This window comes from Vombatus ursinus, unplaced genomic scaffold, assembly GCF_900497805.2.
Source record: "Vombatus ursinus unplaced genomic scaffold, bare-nosed wombat genome assembly UNPS02009975.1, whole genome shotgun sequence".
Lineage (NCBI taxonomy): Eukaryota > Metazoa > Chordata > Mammalia > Diprotodontia > Vombatidae > Vombatus > Vombatus ursinus.
In genome coordinates, this window is record NW_020949753.1 from 3,685,953 (window position 1) to 3,700,783 (window position 14,831).

The following is a 14,831-nucleotide window of genomic DNA, read 5'->3' on the forward strand; positions in this document are numbered from 1 at the left end:
ATCATTTCAACAAATGGCCGTATTTTGTCCATCAGAGAAGGAAAACAGCAGAAAAGGAACCAGACAGTGTTGCAAGAGGGATAAATTTATGTCAGTTCTGTAGAAGAGCTTGGACCTTGGACCATTAAGGAGTGGAAGGAGAAAGGGGTTTTCTAAACTCTGCAACTGATCTTTGGGGATTTTCCACCAAGGCTACCATCATCCTCTGGTGACTTCTGCATTTTGTACTTTGTGCCATAGGCTTGAATGCGATTCATCTGGCCATGCTGATCAACAGTATGCCCTGCCTTCGGCTAATGATTGCTGCTGGCGCAGATGTCAATGCCCAGGAGCAGACATCCGGGCGCACCGCCCTGCATCTGGCTGTTGAACAGGAGAATGTGTCCTTGGCGGGTTGCCTGTTGTTAGAGGTGAGTGCACTCACTGCCCTTTTAATTCAAGGCCCAGACTGAAAAATGGACAGAGCTCCAAGAAAGCAGATACAGAGACATGTCTCCTTCCTTGTGGATGGGAAGGCTTTGGCACAGGGAGAGGGCACTACTAGATGACAATATCGTATATACCTTCAGACCGCCTCACCATATCAGAAATTTTTACTTAAATTGCTTTTCTTTGTTACCAAGAGGGTTCAACCTGGGAAGAGGTGGGGGGTATAGAATTTTCAGGAACAAACTGGCAAAAATAAAGCAAAAGACATTGATAAAACATATTTTTGGGGGGAGGCAATTGGGGTTAAGTGACTTACCCAGGGTCACACAGCTAGTAAGTATATGAGACCAGAGTTGAACTCAGGTCCTCCTGACTCCAGGGCCAGTGCTCTATCCACTGTGCCACGTAGCTGCCCCTGAATAACTTCTTTTCAAAAACAGTGTCAGCAACAACTTTTCCTGCTCATCCAATTCTGCATCCTCCACACTGACAATGGCATCATTTCTACTAGTTCGTTGCCCTAGATTTCTCTCTCTCTCTGTCTCTCTCTCTGTCTCTCTCTCTCTCTCTCTCTCTCTCTCTGTGTCTCTCTGTCTCTCTCTCCTCCCACTGGCTTTGGCTTTTTGGCAATGATGCATCTATTGGGCATAGCTAGAAAGAGAGCATAGTGATGTGAGGAAATATGGACACATATTTCTCTCTACTCATTCTTTCTCTCTTTTGGTGAATGGCATTCTAGGGTGATGCCTACGTGGACAGCACCACCTATGACGGAACCACCCCCCTTCACATTGCTGCTGGACGAGGGTCCACGAAGCTAGCAGCTCTCCTCAAAGCAGCAGGTAGGATCAGCGGGGGTTTTTGTAGAAGTATCAGGCTTTGAATGCAGGCATCCATTAGGGCTGAAAGAGGAGGACAGACATGTATCTCTATATGATGCAGATCTCAATAGGCTACAGAGTTAGGTATATTTGGAACTTCCATAGACTGCATCCCATTGTAAGCATGATAAGGGTGTTTGCTATTTAGAGAAACTTTAGATCAGCCTTTCATAATGTGGATCTTCACTCCCATCTTGATCAGTTGTTTTGAAAAACGTAGTTTTGAGTGTACTAGGTTTTCATAAAATATATGTGAGAGACCAGTCTGGGAAACATCAGAAATCCAGATTAGGAAAAACCTCCCCTATGTGATACTGCTAACACTACTGCTTTGCAAGGAAGGAAAAAGTAGGAGCCCACATTCATGATTGCATTCCTCTATATAGACCATGATGCTGTTTGGCCTTAGAAATGGGAAAATGAGCTTGGATAAGGTTATATCTCAGCTGAAGTTTATGCCTTAAGCCCTTCAGGACTTCTCTCAGGAGAATATTCTGACCACCCAAAAAAAGGGTAGGCCTCCACCCTAAGTACTTCTTGGAAGAAAGGTGTCAAAATTTGTAATGAGTAAGTTGAGGGTTTTTGTTTCGTCTTTTAATCAGGAAATGCTTCCCAAAGCAGTAATAATAGTGTCCTGTCTCTCTCTCTTTCCCTCATGAAAACGAACCCTTTCTTCAGCAAGGTGCTATGCTCAGAGAGCAGGTTTTTGCATTTCCTGGTGTCTCTAGCAACTGGCACAGTGCCTGTTAAATAGGAAGCCCTGCTGTATTTGGTATGGGCCAATACATGCATAACTGTTGACAGGTTGATGATGTGTGTATATATACATATGTATGTGTATATATATGTATATGTGTATATACATACATGTACACACACACACATACACACACACATTCATCAATAGGTCTCAAGAGACTTATTCCTTTGTCTTTACGTTAGAATTTTAAATCCTTAAAATAAATGTTTCTCACGAATCTTTATCACTCTCCATTGAAGGAAGCATGCATTTCCTTAGTACACATACAGATGAAAAAAGCAGGGCACAGAACCTTTGTCACAAACTTACGAAGCCAGCCAAGCTCAGGTTTCCCAGTTCTATCCACTAAATTTTTGTGCCTGAATTTCTCCAGGCTTACAAGTGGATAATTCAACAAATGTTTAGTAAATGCCTTTTTCTTCTTCTTCTTTTTTTTTTTTTTTTTTTTGCCAAAGACAAGATTTATTAGAACATCTGTCATATTGGCCAGATTCTTAAGGAGTCTGAATGTTAGTACTCTATTGGCTAGGTTATGAGCAGTGGCTAGACTTTAAGAATCTGAGCCTAAGTGCCTTCTTTGATGCACTGTGTAGTACTGGAGATCCTGAGACTCTGAATACAGCACTTACAGCTTCCTAAAGTGATGAGGATCCAGAGAAGACCTCGATGAAAAATGGTACCTAGTTACCTACATGGATATCAGGCTATAATATCTTAACAAAGTGGCAAAATGTATTAGTTCTTGTCCCACATTGAGCATCTGTAGGAAGGAGTTCCTATGCATGGCAAGACATTCCAAAAGTCACAACTGGTCTTTGGGTTGTTCCCTTGGACTTTGTGTGCGCACTTCCTTCTGACTAAACACTTTTTGGCTACTTTTGAGAAGTCATTGCATCTCCTATTCCCGAGTTGAATTAGGTCCAGTCATACCTGAAAGGAGGGGAATCAACAACGTCTCTCAGGTGTAGTTTTCTCCTCTCACTCGAGGATGTTAATCTATCACCCTCTTATTGGCCTTCACAACTCACCAGCCCGAGAAAGGACCTCATGTTCCAACAGTACCAATTATAGCCCCCAGTTTTTTAAACGGTACAAAGATACACCACCCACAATACAGAGGCTAAGTAAATATATGCCATTTAGTCACTGATACATAACACGGCCAAGCCGACTGTTATTTTCTAAAGTAGGCCAAGAGCCCAGGCTTCAGATCTATCCAATTTCATATTCAATTCAATTTCAAAGCAATGTGCATGGTTGAGGCAACACTCTCACTATTTTAGGCAGCAGCTGGTTTTATTTACTGAAAATCATACACGTAACTGCCCCTGTCTTCCACTGTGTTTTGCCAATGAAGATGTGGCCACCAAAAGTATCTGGTAAATAAAAGTGATAAGGATACTAGTTAGCACTTATATAGCATTTTAACGTTTGTAAAGGACTTAATGAATGTAATCTCATTTCTCCTCACAACCACCTTGGGAGGGGGGTGTTATTATTATTATCTCATTTTACAAATGCAGAACATGAGATAGTTGGCAATTAAGTGAGTTGCTCAGGGTCACACAGCTAATAAGCATCTGAGGCTGGATTTAAACTCGGGTCTCCCTGACTCCAAATCCAGAGCTCTAGCAATGCAATGTGCCAGCTGGCTGCCCCCTGCTTAACTCTATGGGAAATACCTAACATATGTTACTCCTCAGGTGCAGACCCTCTTTTGGAGAACTTTGAACCTCTGTTTGACCTGGATGATGCTTGGGAACAGGATGGAGAAGATGAGGGAATAATTCCTGGGACCACCCCTCTGGATATGGCAGCCAACTCCCAGGTGAGGGGTTTCCCCAGCTCCTTGATCACTGGCTGAGGTAGAGAGAAAAACTGCTGATAAGGCAAAGAATAGAAAACATGTCAGGCAGGCTGTGGTGTTCTCCTGGTTTCTTATTCTTTGAACGCTATGCTCTCATCTTTTTTTTAAATAAATCCTGCTTCTAACGATACTTCATAACCTTGAAAAGCCTCTGTTGCTTTAACTCAGACCATTTAGATTTTGGATATTAAAGGTGGTTCTGTGTTAAGAATTGGGAGAGTAGAAAGGGTCTGGGAAGGAGGAATAAAACAGTACGAAGGGAGACTGAGCCACATCTGAACCGCCCCGCCATTGGCATCTTGACTTTGCAGTTTGGCATGAAGCTTGTGGTTTGTTCAGCTGAGTATTAAACAGCAACGTGCAGTCTTCTTAGGATTGCAGCAGGAATAAATAGAATTACAGAAGTTAGAGCCTTTGCTCATAGTACTGGAGGAGAAAGGCCACTTGGGACATGTGTTAGGTTCCCTGGTCTGGCCCCATCAGAGGGGCCAGGAGGAGGGAGGGGGCCACAGGAAGACTTCTGACATAGCAGAAGCTCTGTGAGTCTAACCGGGTTTCTGAATCCACTTCAATTCAGCTGTATTTATTAATTGCCTCCTGCATACAGAGCACTATATGGAGCTTATAGTATAATGGGGGGGTATTGCATGCATGCATGCACACGCACGCACACACAAACACACATACACCCATAGTAACAGAATGCTCATTTCACACTTCATCTTGATGTCATGAATGATGACAGAGACATATTTTTCCCTTGAAGTATGGCTTCTCGTGGCTGTGGGCTGTGTGATGAGGTCTTCTGAGAAAGTGACCATTTCAGTGTCCCATTTCTGTCTACCAGTAAAGAGGGTACAGCAGGACCAGCCTCAAGGCCAGGAGCACACTGGAGCATTGCCCCATTTAGACACCCAGACCCCCTTCCTGTATCCTGCCATTATGTGACCCACATAACAACATTAAAATGAATGGTTATGGCATCATTAATGCAAAATTCCAGCATATTTCCTTAACTGGCCTTACAAACAGGCAGTCACTTACATCCTGTGATTTCAGGGGGGCACCAAAAACAGTCCCTCAGTCTGTCCCCCAAACATCACCCCCAACTTCTGATAGCTGCTTGAAATTCCACCATTATGCTTTTTTTTTAAACTTTGGCTTAAGCTTTTCCCATTTTTCCTAAGATGATAACATTAATTTAAGCCTTTTCAGTCTTTCTGCCTTAATACAAGTGGGTTTGAGAGGCAACTTAGCCTGGCAGATGGAAAGCAGACCTTGGAGTCAGGAAGACCTGAATTCCAGTCATGCCTGTGACAGCAAGTTTTAGTAGGGAAGGTCAGAAAGCACAAGGACCCCTGAGGGTTGGGGGAGGGAGCCCTGAAGGGAGACATATGCTTGCTTCACAGTGCAGAATAGGTTCCCAGGTGCCCCCCAGAGAGGAGGTGGTAAGACTTCCCTGGCCCATACTCAGATAACTAATCAGCCTGCTCGGGGATTCCAGCAGCTTCCAGCATAGACAATTACCAGCAGAACCCAGGCAGCCCCCACCTTCACACTGCCTGGCTTTCTGTGAGTAAGAACCCCTGCACCATCAGCATCCCCAGACACCATTATTGCTTCAGGCACTGGTCAAGCAAAGGGACTGCTTTCCTGACAGTGGATTTTGGTCCATTTTGCTGTCCCTGCACCTGCATAAAAGACCTGTAAGGAGGTCTTCACAGCAACTGGGAGACACATAGAGAACCTAGCACTCATCCCATCACAAAGACTGAATTTACGAATCCTCTCCTAAGAGCTAGCTTTGATAGCAAAGGTGAAGAAAGCATGGGACTCTGAGCTTGAGGTATTGGGAAAAGGATTCCCCCAAGACACTCCCATTAATATGTAACATTTTCCTCTCTTCTTCCCAACAGGTCTATGACATATTAAATGGAAAGCCGTATCAATCAGAGTCAGCATCCAGTGATTTACTGGCACAAGGTAAGTTGTGATAGAATACAAATCTCTTCTTTTAATGATACTTTAAAATGCAAATCATTGCATGTTTTTTTAGGGAAAATATGTTTCAAACTGTGTCAAGCACAAGTTCTCGTTTAGGGTTTGAAGATCCTGGAGACACGAGGAAGGAGAATGCCCAGTTTTTTTGGCTTTTTTTTTGTGTGTGTGTTGTTAGGCAATGGGGGTTAAGTGACTTGCCCAGGGTCACACAGCTAGTAAGTGTTATGTGTCTGAGGCTGGATTTGAACTCAGGTCCTCCTGAATCCAGGGCCGGTGCTCTGTCCACTGCGCCACCTAGCTGCCCCATGAGAATGCCCAGTTTTAACCTACTGAAATACATATTAATTTTGCTCAGCAGGGCACCGACTGATCCTCAAATAAAGCAGTCTGATTGCTTCCACTGTGAGATGATGAGAGAACAATGCTGTCATGAACCATCGGTTATTAACCCATTCTGTCTCTCTTGTGGCTTCATCCCCTTCAGGAGATATGAAGCAGCTGAATGAAGACGCAAAGTTGCAGCTTTATAAGTTATTAGAAATGCCTGATCCAGACAAAAACTGGTCCACCCTGGCACAGAAATTAGGTCTGGGGATACTTAACAACGCCTTCCGGCTGAGTCCTGCTCCTTCCAAAACTCTAATGGACAACTATGAGGTGATGCCCCATTTTAAGCATTTGTTCATTGGCGTTTGGCTTTGGCTGTCTTCAACCATCCTTAGTCAGGAGGTAGAGCTACCTCCACCTGCCCTCACTCCCATATCTCAGAGGAAGAAAAACACTTCTTATCACTAGCTTACCTTCATGACCTAGTCATTCTAATTGGGAATAATAAACTCACCTCCTCTGAAAAGCTGTTCTCAAGCATTTTGGGGTTTTCCAGGGCCTCTAAGAAAATAAGATGTAGAGGATGGACACAATGATAATAGCTCTCATAGTTAACATTAAGCATCTGCAAAGTACTTTACATATGTTATCTGCTTTGATCCTTACAACAACCTCATGAGGGTAGGTGCTAATGTTGTCCCCATTTTATAGATGAGGAAACTGAGTCAGACAGAGGTTTTTTTTAATGACTTGCCCACAGGGGTCACAAAGCTAATGAGAGTCTGAGAGAGGATTCAAATAAACTTAAGTATTCCTGAGGCCAAGTCCAGCCTCCTATCCACTGTTTTTCCTTCCAATTCATGATTTTCCCCATTGTGGTTTCAATATGTCACAGGTTGGCATAAGAAATTAAATGGGAATTTTGGAGGAGTTTTGCAGAATCTGCAGATGACCCATGAAGGCCAGCAGGTGACACAGAAAAAAGTTTAGAAACTCAAAAATGCATAAAAAATATGTATAGTATTATATAATATAGCCTATGACCAAATACTTAACTGAAATTTTACAGTAAAGTACTGTGAACACCCCATAAAAGAAAAAGAAAAAAATCAAACTTCTTTTCTGGTACAAAGGGAAAGCCAAAAAGTTTTATGTGGATTTTCCAGATTGCAGGGGTACCACAGCCCAAATCCCCGCAATGTGGAAGGGATAACTGTAATTTTTTCTAGCTGCCGCAGAAAAATGCTGAGCTACTAAGTATTCCCTGGAAAGGTTTTTTGTGTTTGTTTGTTTGGACGTGAGTAAGGATCTGTCTATTTGTAATAACATCTACCTAGAAACAAAACATTATAAAGCCTCAGTGCAGCTGTCCAATCAGGAAGAGAGTTTCCTTATTGTCATCCAGTTTTTAAGTGATTGTGGTCTAGCCCACCCTCAGCCTTCACCCTGTTTTTCTTGAGTCTTTAAGGTCTTAGAGATGGGCTGAAAAGGAGAACACACAAAATGAAAATATTTCTACTCTTAGGAAAGCCAGGGCTGACTTTGGCTAGATGAGATTTCTTCCCCTTTGACTATTTCTTAGATGTTGCCAGAAGTCCCTGGGCCACGTGTCTCAGATTCTTCCATCTGTCTATATTGGGTCATCACAGGCTGACAAATTAGCTCCCAAGTTTTCATTTTGACCAACTTTTTTTGGGGGGGGGGCAATTGGGGTTAAGTGACTTGCCTAGGGTCACACAGCTATTAAGTGTCAAGTGTTTGGTCTGAGGCTGGATTTGAACTCAGGTCCTCCTGACTTCAGGGCCGGCGCTCTATCCACTGCGCCACCTAGCTGCCCCCATTTTGACCAACTTTTTAGTCAGTCTTACATTCTGACCATAGTCTAGAGACTGAGGTCTTTGCAGAATGGTGCAAACCACCCTGATTAGCAGGGTTCATTAGAACTAGATGGTGGTGAAAGTTTGGAATATGACAGCTTGGAGTGGTCTTAGTAATGAAATAAGGATGGGTCTCATGCATGTTCCTGCAGGGAAGGAGGCAGTAGCTCTAGAAAAACACATGCGTGCTACCTTCTGTGCCCCTGGGTTGCTGAGATGATAGTTTAGGGATCTAGGAGTCTCTTTGTAAGTTTGAAAAGTTGTCCTGGTTGGGTCCCTGCTTCCCAACAAAGGTTTGACTTTCTACCCCGAGAGCCCTCTGAGGAAGGAAGAGGCAGAGATGGGGGACAGAGACAACAGAGGGTTAAAAGAAAGATAGGAAAAGAAAGGGAGTGTAGGAGACAGATAAAGGGTAGAGGAAGAGAGAAGAGAGCAGTTCCCTATACTCCTCTCAGCCCAGCACCCTTCCTCGATTGAATAAGTGGGTTGGAATATAAACAACATGCACATTCTTGCCCAGTGGAAAATGTCCTTGATGCCAGATGGTAGTGTGGACGATGAGAGGTGTGGACAGTGAGAGGTGGGTTCCGATGAAGCCTATGGTCCTGCTGATGACTCTGTTTCTAAGAATTTAGAGTGTGGCTTGGTACAGACTGTAGAAACAACGTGGAGGTAAAGTCATTTGTCTTTCTTTTGAAAAATCCGTCCCCAGCTGCAGTTTTACAATAACTGTAGCCTTCACTTATGCAGGGAAACCCTCCAAATGCCACTTGATGTGGAGGTTTCACTGTCTCAGCATCTCTTTCTCTGTGCTCACTATAAACAGCCTCTCTGATATCCTGAGTGGTCTTCAAGAGATGAAACAGGAAATTGAATTCTTTTCAAGAAGGATACATTTTCTTTGTCACTGTACTCTGATGATTTGCATCTGACCAGTGGTGGTTCTGTCCCTCCAGTGTGTGGGGTGGCAGTGGCAAGAGAGAGGGAGGGAGGCTGTGGGGGAGAGAGAGGACATTGAAACTTGTAGCCAAATGGGGAAGATTCGCACTTTGTTCTGCTTGTTAAAGAGAATTGCAGTGTTTCTCACAAAGAAATGCTATTTTTACCCTTCTCTCTCACAGGTCTCTGGAGGGACGATAAGGGAACTGGTAGATGCCCTGGGACAAATGGGCTACACCGAAGCAATTGAAGTCATCCAGAAAGCCTTCGATGCCTCAGTAAATCCATCTGAAACCAAACAGCAACCTACAGAGCAGATATATTCTCTGCCCCCATCACCCTCCTCCATAAGACAGCAACTAGGTATGAGAATGATTACAAACTTGAAATGCTGTGTCTTGGGAGGATGGCGGGGATGATACACAGTCTACGTATTCCTGTGTGAGTGGTTGGCAGGCACCTTCCCCTGCTCCCTGACCTTGGACTTCCTAAATTAGTCATTCTTAACCTCGGTTGTCACAGGGCAGCTATTCCCACCCTTTGTTTTTGTTTAATCATTTATTCATGTCCAACTCTTCATGATCCCATTTGAGCTTTTCTTGGCAATGATACTGGAGTGGTTTGCCATTTTCTTCTCCAGCTCATTTGACAAATGAGGAAACTGAGGCAAACAGGGTTAAGTGACTTGCCCAGGGTCACACAGCTAGTAAGTGTTAAGTGTTTGGTCTGAGGATGGATTTGAACTCAAGTCCTCCTGACTCCAGGGCCAGTGCTCTATTCACTGCACCACCTAGATGCCCTATCACCACCCTAGAGGCACAGAATTATGAAGCTTAAAGACTTGGGGGCTCAGCTAATCCATTTCGTCTTATAGAGAAAAGAAATAAAGTCTGAGGTCGCTTAGTTAATTATTAATAGGATCAAGGTCCAGAGTTCCAGTCCTCTGGCTCCTGGCTCAGTTTTCTTCTTATGCCCTGGTGTGCATTGGACAGGTTGTGTAATGGTGACACCTCTCCATTGCCATTGCCAGTAGGGCTGGCAAGCAAAAAGATCTTTAGCGCCTAGAAGGAGGAACTTTAGGAGCAGCCGTGTTGAATGCCCCCAAGGTTTGCAGATTAATGAAGACGCTGTTTGAACCCGTGCAATTCTAATGGCAAGAGTAGATGAGGGGGCCTAGTTGTGTCCTGGATGCCTTGGGACTCCCCCTTCTTAGAACAATGCTTTTTAGTACATAGAATAAATTAGGTGGATTACAAATCAAATCAATTTTATTGAGATAAAGATGTAATTTTTTTCCCATCTAAGTTCACACCCTTCCCTTCCCACCTTGGAATCTATCCACTTTGGTTAAGAATCTCTCCCTAGATGCACGGTTGCATTTCACTACCAGCTTTCCAGGGCTGGGTACTGCTCACCTCTAGAATGGCACCTCCAGATAAAAGGGGCAGGAATCAGGAAGTGTTTTAACGATGGAACCCACAAGGAGGTTGTTCTTTGAGAATGAAATGAGTCACGTTCCCTGTGCCTCTGGGGTACCTTAAATTTAAGCTGGCTCAGTAGTAATCACAGCAATAAAAGTAGTCTTATGGATTAACAGACAAAACTAGCAGGGCATCCATCATCTACTTAGTTTTAAAATATCATTGAAAGTAGGCCAGTTGTATCTATGTCCCTCTTGCAGGTGAGAGCCCAGTTGTCCTCGACTACCAGCATTGTGCTGATGTATTCTAAAAACATTAAGGAAATGCTAGATAATGGGTGAAGTGCATAATGAGCTTTATTTATTTAGGGTTATTTCCTCAAGTAGATGTCAGACATGCCACTGGAATTTTCACAAATCTAGCAACACCATTTGATTAGAGTTTGAAAATGTTTGACCACCCAAATAGAATATCCAAGTAACTCATGAAAGTTGTTCATACTCCTACTGAGGTCTCCCATTAAGGAGAAATTTGGCTTAATTTTTCCAGAATGGTCTCATTAAAATTAAAAATCATCCCATATTTTATCAAATGGGCAGCTAGGTGGCACAGTGGATGGAGTACCAGGCCTGAAGTGAGGAAGACTCATTTTCCTGAGTTCAAATTTGGCCTCAGATATTTACTAGCTGTGTGACTCTGGGCAAGTCAGTTAACCCTGTTTGCCTCAGTCTCTCATCTGTCAAATGAGCTGGAGAAGGAAATAGCAAACTACTCTAGAATCTTTGCCAACAAAATCCCAAATAGGGTCACGAAGAGTTGGATACGACCAAAACGACTAAAGAAAAACAGGCTATTTTAATCAAAATAGTTCAAAGACTGAAAATAGTGTTGAATACATGGTATGTAGAACACTCAGTAAAAAAGTGTAGTGTGTGGTTCCTGTTCCATTCTGTCTACTGAGCCACCTAGCTACGGCAGATCAAGTGATCAAATACTTGCTTAGCCATTGACCATCCATCATAAAATAGGCTGGGAAAAAAGATTTTGTTTTATTAATCACATCAGCTTTACATGCAATGAATATCAAATTAAAGTCTCCTTTGAGACTCCGAACCAGTCCTGTGCCCATGCCCAGGAGAAATCCAGCATAAGAAGTCCCCTCTATGTTTCCCTTCTTGTTTCATTTTAATTGCAATGATGTTTTGAGTTTGTTTGTTTTTTTTTTGTTTATTTGTTTGTTTGTTTGTTTGTTTGTTTTTGAAGCAGTTGGGGTTAAGTAACTTGCCCAAGATCGTGCAGCTAATAAGTATTTGAGGCCGGATTTGAACTCAGGTTCTCCTGACTCCAGGGCCAGTGCTCTATCCGCTGTGCCACCTAACTGCCACCATTGCAATTATGTTTTGAGAGAAGCAGAGTATGTTTGCTAGGCCTATGTTTCTGCTCTTTAAAGTTCTTCAAAGGAGGGACTTCCGTTTATTTACTATCACAGTGTTTTGTGTCAGGGTAGGCGCTTAGTAGGTGTTTCCCTGGTTTCATTAGGTGTGTGATGGGGAAAAGTGAAAGTTGAGAGACAGGCAGTGGCAGAAATAAAGAGGGGAATTTAGTGTCAATTGTGCAGACCTAGTGATGTTTAATAACTCCATGCAATCATAGGCTACAAGAGCTGTCCAGCACTGAACAACTGTGCTCCGTCTTCCCTCCTCAGGTGAATTTTGTAAACTCCAGGACAATGAAAGTGTTTGTGACAGTGGGGTGGAGACCTCCTTCCGTAAACTCAGCTTTACTGAGTCTCTGACCAGCCCCAGCCCATTGATAACACTCAACAAAATGCCTCGTGACTATGGCCAGGAAGCATCAATCGAAGGCAAAGTTTAACAAAGGATTTACAGCACACCATGGAAATGAAAATCCTGAAACGCCATTTCACCAGTCAAAGGAAAGGAAGTTCAAGGTGCTCAGAGGAAGCAAACTGGTTTGAACTATTCTGGATTAAAACCAGGATCTTCAACTTCCTTCTTACTTCTTAAACTAACTTTAGTTTGGTTCATTTACAAGATATGTCTAGTAACCAGAACCCAGGGTCAGGGTGGCACCTTCTTTAGGGGAATGGGTCTTACCAAACCTTTTTTGACTGCCAATGAACTCAAGTGCTTTCTGTTTTTGTCCTGCTGTTCCTATGCTGCATACCCACTTCCCTTGAAAGACTTGGGGAGTGCCCACAAGGATACTCTCTCTAGCTTTTTGTAGTACAGTTACTCACTCAGATTATAAAGAAATTAAGAAAAAAGTATTTTGAAGTGGGACTCGCTCAATGTACAATTTTTTAAAAGCTCATTGCTTTTGGTTTTCATGATTCGAAAGAAAGGAATATGTATATTTCAGTGAATATTTAAACATTGGTCTAATCAATGCTGAAAATGGTATTTTCCACTGTTTCTGCATTTTACTATTGTAAATAATTTTTTAGATCAGATACTTTAAAGGAGAAATGTTGGATTTATAAATGCTATTTTTTATTTTACTTTTATAATAAAAGAAAAAGTAAATTGATAACCTCACCTTCTCTGATCTTTGAAGAGTCCCTTTCCGACAAAATACCTGGGGTTCATTCCATTGCCTTGTTCACACAGCCCCTTCACTTGTCAGCCTTTGTAAACTAAGGAACTTGAGACTTTGTCATCACGGTGAAGAACCAGAATCTGTCTAATGTTTTAGACATAGGCTTTGGACATAAGCCCAGATCCTGATCTCCTCATGGCAGATTATGCCTTTCTTTCTGCCAAAACAGCAGAACCATCTCTGAATCTTTCTTGAAGAATCTTTTCCATAAACCACCGAGACTGAAATATGTCAGAGTGCCCAAGTCTCTCTACAGGACATCATCTCATTAGGCTGGTTGACCAAGGACTCTCACAAGGAGCTTTGACAGCATTTAATTGCCATTCTAATTGTTCACTCTGGTTAGTTGTACCTCACCATCCTCCAGGATGCCCACCACCCATCCACTTACTAAAGTAATATTTTAAAGTTCGTACTTCATACTTTATTTCAATTAGAATGTTAAAATTTATAATTTATAACATGCAGAACAAATAGTAGGTTATTTATAGTGTTCATGTGAATAACTTATGAAATAATAACCATAATGATAATATTAATTTGATGGATAAGCTTGGTTTTCTGTACTGAGTTCCTATGAGATGTCATACATTTCCTCCCCTTCTGGATTTCCCCATCAAGATTCAGTTTAGTATGTTTTCTAGATCTGTTTAGAGGAAATTGTGGAGGGGAGCTCAATCCCATTGATTCCTAATACTCCCGCCATCTGGACTCTGCCCTACCAAGTTTCTCAAAATATGGTGTCATTGTTACTTCTTTTTTCAATCACTATTTGAGATGGACACTTACTGTTTTTAATGGCTATAGCAGAAAACCCCATTTCACTCAAATAAGATGTTATGGACACTAGTAAGATTTGTATCACTTTGATAAAATGGAGAACTCCTTACTCATCTGGAAACACAACACGATAAGCTTTTTAGGTTTAAATGTCTAAACATGGCTAACAGGTTCCTAATAAATTTGTATTTAGAAACAACTAATTCTTTAAAATGAGAATGCTTCTGTAGACTGGGTCAAGTGATTAATTAAAGTGATTAAAGCAGAGTTTTTTTTTTAGATTGGGAAATACGTGAATATTTCACAATTTATTATCCATGGCTCTGACTTTCTTATAAATAGTCACTTTATCATTGAGTAACCGAATGTGAATTTGAAGGCACTGCATTCATTGAGTACTGAGAATATCCATTTTAAAAATAAAGGTCCACCAAAAATACAAGTCTCAGGAGGAAATATGTTAGAAAAATGAATTTACTTCATCTTTATTATAATAATCAGGAAGAAAAATGGTGATGATCGTCTCTTAGCTCAAACATTCTTCAAACTACTTTGGCATGAGAAAGCCAACATGTTTTATAATGCTATCAAAGTGTCCTCTCTTACCTCTATCTCATCATATTTTTATCTTAGCTGGTAAGATTTTTAAAACATTTGGTTCTGCTTGTTAAAAGCAAGCAATTTTCTCCAAAAATATCACATAATGAACTGCTTAAGAAGTTGATTTCTTTTTTAACAACTTGAAAAATTGGATATAGCCTTTATTCTTCGATACAGGTAATTGTGTATGAAGCAATGTGTCTAAGTTACACACACTAGTGCTTATAGACCTATATTTCATTTGGACACTGAGCACCATAGGTGCTGATTCCAATACAATTTTGCCCCATTATATCATTTCCATTTCTAAAAGTCCAGCGATTTTACTGC

General features: G+C 41.9%; 1 protein-coding gene across 4 annotated transcripts in view; it reads left to right on the forward strand.

Annotated features, from left to right (window-relative positions):
- The window catches only part of NFKB1 (nuclear factor kappa B subunit 1), a 159,354-nt gene extending 146,302 nt beyond the window's left edge, over nucleotides 1-13,052 (forward strand). For all 4 annotated transcript variants that reach the window (XM_027853362.1, XM_027853360.1, XM_027853361.1 and 1 more), the window contains 7 exons: nucleotides 241-410; nucleotides 1,169-1,271; nucleotides 3,774-3,898; nucleotides 5,854-5,920; nucleotides 6,423-6,595; nucleotides 9,264-9,444; nucleotides 12,208-13,052. In XM_027853362.1, the coding sequence (XP_027709163.1) occupies nucleotides 241-410; nucleotides 1,169-1,271; nucleotides 3,774-3,898; nucleotides 5,854-5,920; nucleotides 6,423-6,595; nucleotides 9,264-9,444; nucleotides 12,208-12,377 (989 nt within the window). In that variant the 3' untranslated portion in view covers nucleotides 12,378-13,052. The remainder of the gene's footprint in view (nucleotides 1-240; nucleotides 411-1,168; nucleotides 1,272-3,773; nucleotides 3,899-5,853; nucleotides 5,921-6,422; nucleotides 6,596-9,263; nucleotides 9,445-12,207) is intronic.
- Nucleotides 13,053-14,831: the final 1,779 nt, after the last annotated feature.